We start from the raw sequence: 5,150 nt of genomic DNA, 5'->3' as shown, positions 1-5,150 counted from the left end.
TGCTATTTATGAATAAAAAGAAATCTCGTGATCCATCTTCTCTTGATTGATCGCTCTTTCTAGAGATTATTATTCTCAGTTAAGATTTGTCCAATCAAAGAAACAATGTTTTAACATTTTTGAGTCAAAGGTGTTTAGAGACTACATTGCCCCTGAGGCGAACCCCAACTTTGTATTTTAAAACTTTGTTGAGATGAAATTAATTGATAAATGATGATGATGAAAATACACCTGACTCGTGAACCTCACTTTTCCACGCTGTAACGGCATAGGAGTGCCATGTTTTTGCCACTCTATCGTGTATGTCACTACCCACCAAAATATGCGTTGGTTATTGCGGAAAAAAGGAGGGAAATAAGGGACAAAATTCTAAACTGGAGTAAAAGTTAAAACAATAAAAAATTGCAGGTTCACAGTTCACACAAACCCTAGATTAGAATACTCCCTTTCCCTTTTTCTTTTATTCTACTTTTGACCCCCTTACTTTAATAAAATTTCAATATACTTTCCCTCCGGAGTGTGGTTTCCTCCATGAAATGGGAAATGGAGGTGTATGAAATCGAAGCTGTGCTCGAGAAAATCTGGGATTTACACGATAAGCTCAGCGATGCTATTCACTCCGTTTCTCGAGCTCACTTCCTCAATTCCGTTAAGTCTCGTTCTAAGTCCGATGACAACTTCTACAATCACCGGTCTAAGAAGAAACCCGACCTAAATTCCGATGAAAACCCTAACAATGGAGATCAGGTGAAAACCGGCTATGTTTTCGTTAAGGAGTTCCGTGTTGACGATGATGATAACGCCGTTCATGAGGCTAAGAGTCTCAACGCTATTCGTACCGCTCTTGAACACCTTGAGGACCAGCTCGAGTTCTTCCATGTAACTTCCTTTTTACTTTTCTATTTTATTTTTAATCTATTTTTCAGTCTTATGGCGTTATTGTTCTATTTTGTTTATTCAATTTCGGTTACCTAACGAGACCGGTAACAAAATAGGGAATAGAAATTACCGAACGTTGTGGTAAGCCTTAGTTTGATGTTTTTCTACACTAGACATTATGCTGTTATTAATGCGAATGCTAAATTGAATTAAAAACGCATGTTTCAAGTATATGTGTTACATCTTATTTAGCGCTCTGCAGCAATAACTGCACTACTTGCAAGAGACGCTGGAGGGCTGGGAATACGAAATAAAAGAGAGAAAACAAAAGGAGTTCATGCTTCTAATTAAAACGGTGTATTTTTGTCATACTGATGTTACTGTTATCAAATTAGCTCTGAAAATTTCCGTGTTGTCCACTGTGGAGAAATTGTTGCAGAGATTTTTTGGTTATTTGATACTGTGACATGCAATTCACGATTGGGTAAGATGGTGTCTAACATGATCTTTGAACAATGCTTTAAACTGAAATGAAACAGGAGTCTTCTGAGTTTTGACAGCTGGTTTCTATGTGCTGTCCACAGAGAAAAGATTGATACTATATGTTCTGCAGACTTGGTAGTATTTTTGTCAGAAAAAGTTTTGTAGAACTCCTAAGACAATGCCATGTGGGATAGCCAGATAAATGCAGTTCTCTTTTAGGTTGCTAGCGACGTTTATTTTACTCTGCATATTAAGCAACTCTTTTGGGTTGAATGAGGATGGGAGAATGGTTATGAACTAGCTGGGTTTAGTGTATGCATCTCTCATGGTGTATGTTCATTGAGGTTGGTATCAATTAATCAGTTGATATTTATTGAAAATAATATAAAGATGTACATGTACGTTAAAGAGCTGTATCGAACTTAATGGGTGTGTGCAATATAATGTTAAAACTTGATATTGATAGGATCATTAGCAATAAAATGGAGCGAGCAACTAGGAGTAGTAGGGATGGCCAATCATCTGGTAACTGGTTTGAACTGATCTCTTTTGGTTTTCCTAATAGATAATCTGAGTTCTTTTTTCAACAAGAATAGACTGTGTCCACACTCCACAGGACTAGATCAGAAAATGCGAAGGCAGATTCCAGCTATAAATAAAGCAGATTCCTCATCTAGACAAACAACAATAAGCAAAAACCACCACTAGACGCTGCAATACTTTCAATTTTGGCTTTGCAAGTTGTCGAAACCCAAAATGAGACGACAAGTGACCATTGGAGTCACAATCTTCCATAATCCAAGAGGTGAAACTAACAGATTTGATGGAACTAAGAAAGTGAGAGAGCTGTAATGTCTTAGCCACCAGAGCTTAGAAGAAGTTGATTTCACATTTTTTAGATTTTTTGGGGCATTTATGTGGTATAAGTATAACTTTTGGTTACTTGAAGTTTTTGGTTCTTCTACCTTAATGGTTCTATTCTTTTACAGCTGAGACCCAAGCGAAAGATTGAAGTATTTAAAGTTCCAAACCCAATTGTTTTCCGAACATAACCAAACCAAAAGTACCAGGAAATTTTGGATTGACTGATATTTCTGTTTTCCATAATTGCATAAATATTTGGCATTTTCTTTATTGTTAAATATTTGATATTTGAATTAGAAAGGTGGAATTAAGAAACCTTAGGAGATACAGATGCCAACTTGTTTGAAGTTTATTCATTATTCAAGGGCCATCCATACGTGACTAACAATCAAAGTAAGAAAAGCACTATACAATTGAGGAGGCTTCAAGCAAACAAAAGATCATAGTGCTTATCACAACAAAATAAAAAATAAGAAAAGAAGAAAGAAAAAGATCAGAGTATAACTGTTAAAGAGCTAACCGATTGTAATTCTAAATCTGTCATAACTTATCCAAAAAAATAGTAAATCCATCATCAAAATTTTGGGATTGCAGTTGAATCAGGGATATCACCTATCTATCAGAGTATTACTTTAAGAACTATGTCCACTTCCACCCAATATTTATCACTGATCTCAATATTTTAGGATCAGAATTTGCTTCATGACGAGTGTGAAGTGTTCCATTTATAAACTGTTAGATTTATTTTAAAGTGATGCTCCAAAGTGTTCATAATTTCTTTTGAAATAGTAATGGTCAAAATGTTCATAAATTTCACCATTGAGAATTATTCCGGTTGTTAGTTATCGACATGCTACATATATGTCTGAAACCTAGAAGGGATGCCAATTTTCTGGTTGAATCGCTCTGCAGTTTCTGTTTAACACTGGTAAGTTAGGGAGATTCCCGATTGGGAGCTGCTCTGGTTCTTGTGGATTTCTTTGGTTCCTGAGGGAAGTCGTGGTACACAATGCATAAGACCAACTGTTCTGCTAGTCAGCTTGGAAAATATTGGAGTAATTGCAGTAAAAGCATTCTGTTTCTTCTCGAAGTGCATTATTTGAAGTGGGTTGGGTCAAAGCAGTGCGGAGGTGTGCGAGTAGCGTAAAGTACTTTATAAACAGAATCAAGAGAATCGGTTAAAGGGAAAGTTAAAAAGCAAGTAGAAATGGTAGGGAGATGTATTTGAAGACAAGTAGTTGATTTGAGCTTTTTACACTGACAAAAGTATGTTTAAAGTAGAGGAAACCTTGAGTTTGATTTACACAAGGATGCAAATAAATATATCCTGTCATTTAACTGTTTCTGGGTTCTTTTTCTTTATTGCTGAAATATAGTCCTCTTGAAGCATTTGCATAGTGATAACTTAGTTGGCTCTTTGCTTTATAACATTCACAGTTTGATTGAGTTTAATATTATATTACGTCTAACACATAATTAACTTTAGTTACCTTTTTTCTTCTTTTTTGGTGTATTAATACCAGACCGTGCAAAATCAGCAACGTGCAGAAAGGGATGCTGCACTTGCTCGCTTAGAGCAAAGCCGAATTATACTTGCAATGCGATTGGCTGAACATCAGGGTAAGAACTATAAATTCATTGAAGAAGCTCTATCTTTGGTGGGAGACGTCCGTAATGCCAGTCAGTTTGTTTCTCCTGAAAATCTTTATGGTCCTACTTCAAACCCCCCAGGTGAGAATTTCATGCGACAGAAGGGGAAGAGATCAAATGCTCTATTCAATATACTCTTCTCTAGTTTTAATTTCATTAGGAAGTCTCTTAGAGTGGATCAAGTGGGTGGAATTTTGGGAAACGCGGCCCTTGTTGCAATCAGCATGCTTGCACTGATGCATCTGCAGCAAGCTGGTAGCAAGGAAAAATACCTTTTGGACCTCCCATTAGGACAAGATGTCGGCTACAACAGAAATATGAGAAAAGTTTCTCAGCTTGAGGGGTCATCTTCCGGTCTAAATTTGGATGTTTTGTCAGCCAGGGGCTGACACGTAAAATAAAGTTGGTATGATGAGAATAGCAGAGAAAGAGGTATTACATAACTGCTTCCACTTGGCTGCTGAAGTTTTGTTGATTGATGGGAGAGCTTTTGTTTTGGTGATTGCTATACGTGGTACGTTGAGAATAGCGGGGAAAGAGGTATTAGGTAACTGCTTCCACTTGGCTGCTGAAGTTTTGTTGATTGATGGGAGAGCTTTGTTTTGGTGATTGTTATATGCTTAGTCATGTACACCAACTTTTAGATCTATTAAAGCAGAATGTGAGTTTGTGTTCAGTGGTGTTTCTCTTAATTTCTGATAAAAAGTGGAGTCTTGTGTATATAAGATAGAATGTCAACTGTGTCTTTATGGAGTATGAAATTGTATAACTCGAAGAAAGCTAACAAATGAAGAATTTTTGTTTGTCCCAATTACGCCTAGGTTCTTATTGTAGCCAAAGCTTACAAGGTGGAAACACCAAGTTTCTTATGGTAGTCAAATCAGACGGGTTATATTGACTGTGTTTGCTATCTTTAATGTTGTAAAGAGCGACAGCTAACATTTCTTTGGAACATATGACCAATTTTATACTACTATGTATGTTTCAGCGAAAAGTTCAAGAAATTTGACTACTTGTTACCAAAAAACATGTCATTCCTTATCTAAATGTAACATGCAGAAATGATGTTTATTAGTAATGAATGTTAGAAGATGAATAAACATGCACGAATGCTAATTGTCAATTGTGTCAAAGTCCGACTATAGGAGTACACCAGGTCAAATGTTGAGCTTGGAATGAGAATAGCAGTTTTCGGGAAAGATTGGGAGATACCTGAATTCTATTTTCTGCCCCTATGCGTCCTCTGTGGACATTGTAATTAGAGGCGAATACAA

At 36.5% G+C, this 5,150-nt stretch overlaps 1 protein-coding gene across 1 annotated transcript; it reads left to right on the top strand.

The window, feature by feature from the left end:
• Positions 1-404: 404 nt before the first annotated feature.
• On the top strand, positions 405-4,687 carry LOC104247071 (plastid division protein PDV1). The gene is made up of 2 exons (XM_009803015.2): positions 405-879; positions 3,750-4,687. Exons 1-2 carry the CDS (start codon positions 532-534, stop codon positions 4,263-4,265), a joined length of 864 nt encoding a protein of 287 aa, XP_009801317.1. The 5' UTR covers positions 405-531; the 3' UTR covers positions 4,266-4,687.
• The last annotated feature ends 463 nt before the right edge of the window (positions 4,688-5,150 follow it).

Source organism: Nicotiana sylvestris, chromosome 3, assembly GCF_000393655.2.
Source record: "Nicotiana sylvestris chromosome 3, ASM39365v2, whole genome shotgun sequence".
NCBI lineage: Eukaryota > Viridiplantae > Streptophyta > Magnoliopsida > Solanales > Solanaceae > Nicotiana > Nicotiana sylvestris.
The sequence above is the reverse complement of the archived record's forward strand: the minus strand, read 5'-3'. Positions and strand labels throughout refer to the sequence as shown.

Excerpts from the sequence above, each read along its gene's own strand:
- LOC104247071 (XM_009803015.2), top strand. The coding sequence starts at position 532 with ATGAAATGGGAAATGGAGGTGTATGAAATCGAAGCTGTGCTCGAGAAA. Across the intron at positions 880-3,749 it reads ACCAGCTCGAGTTCTTCCAT|ACCGTGCAAAATCAGCAACG; the intron begins GTAACTTCCTTT and ends TATTAATACCAG.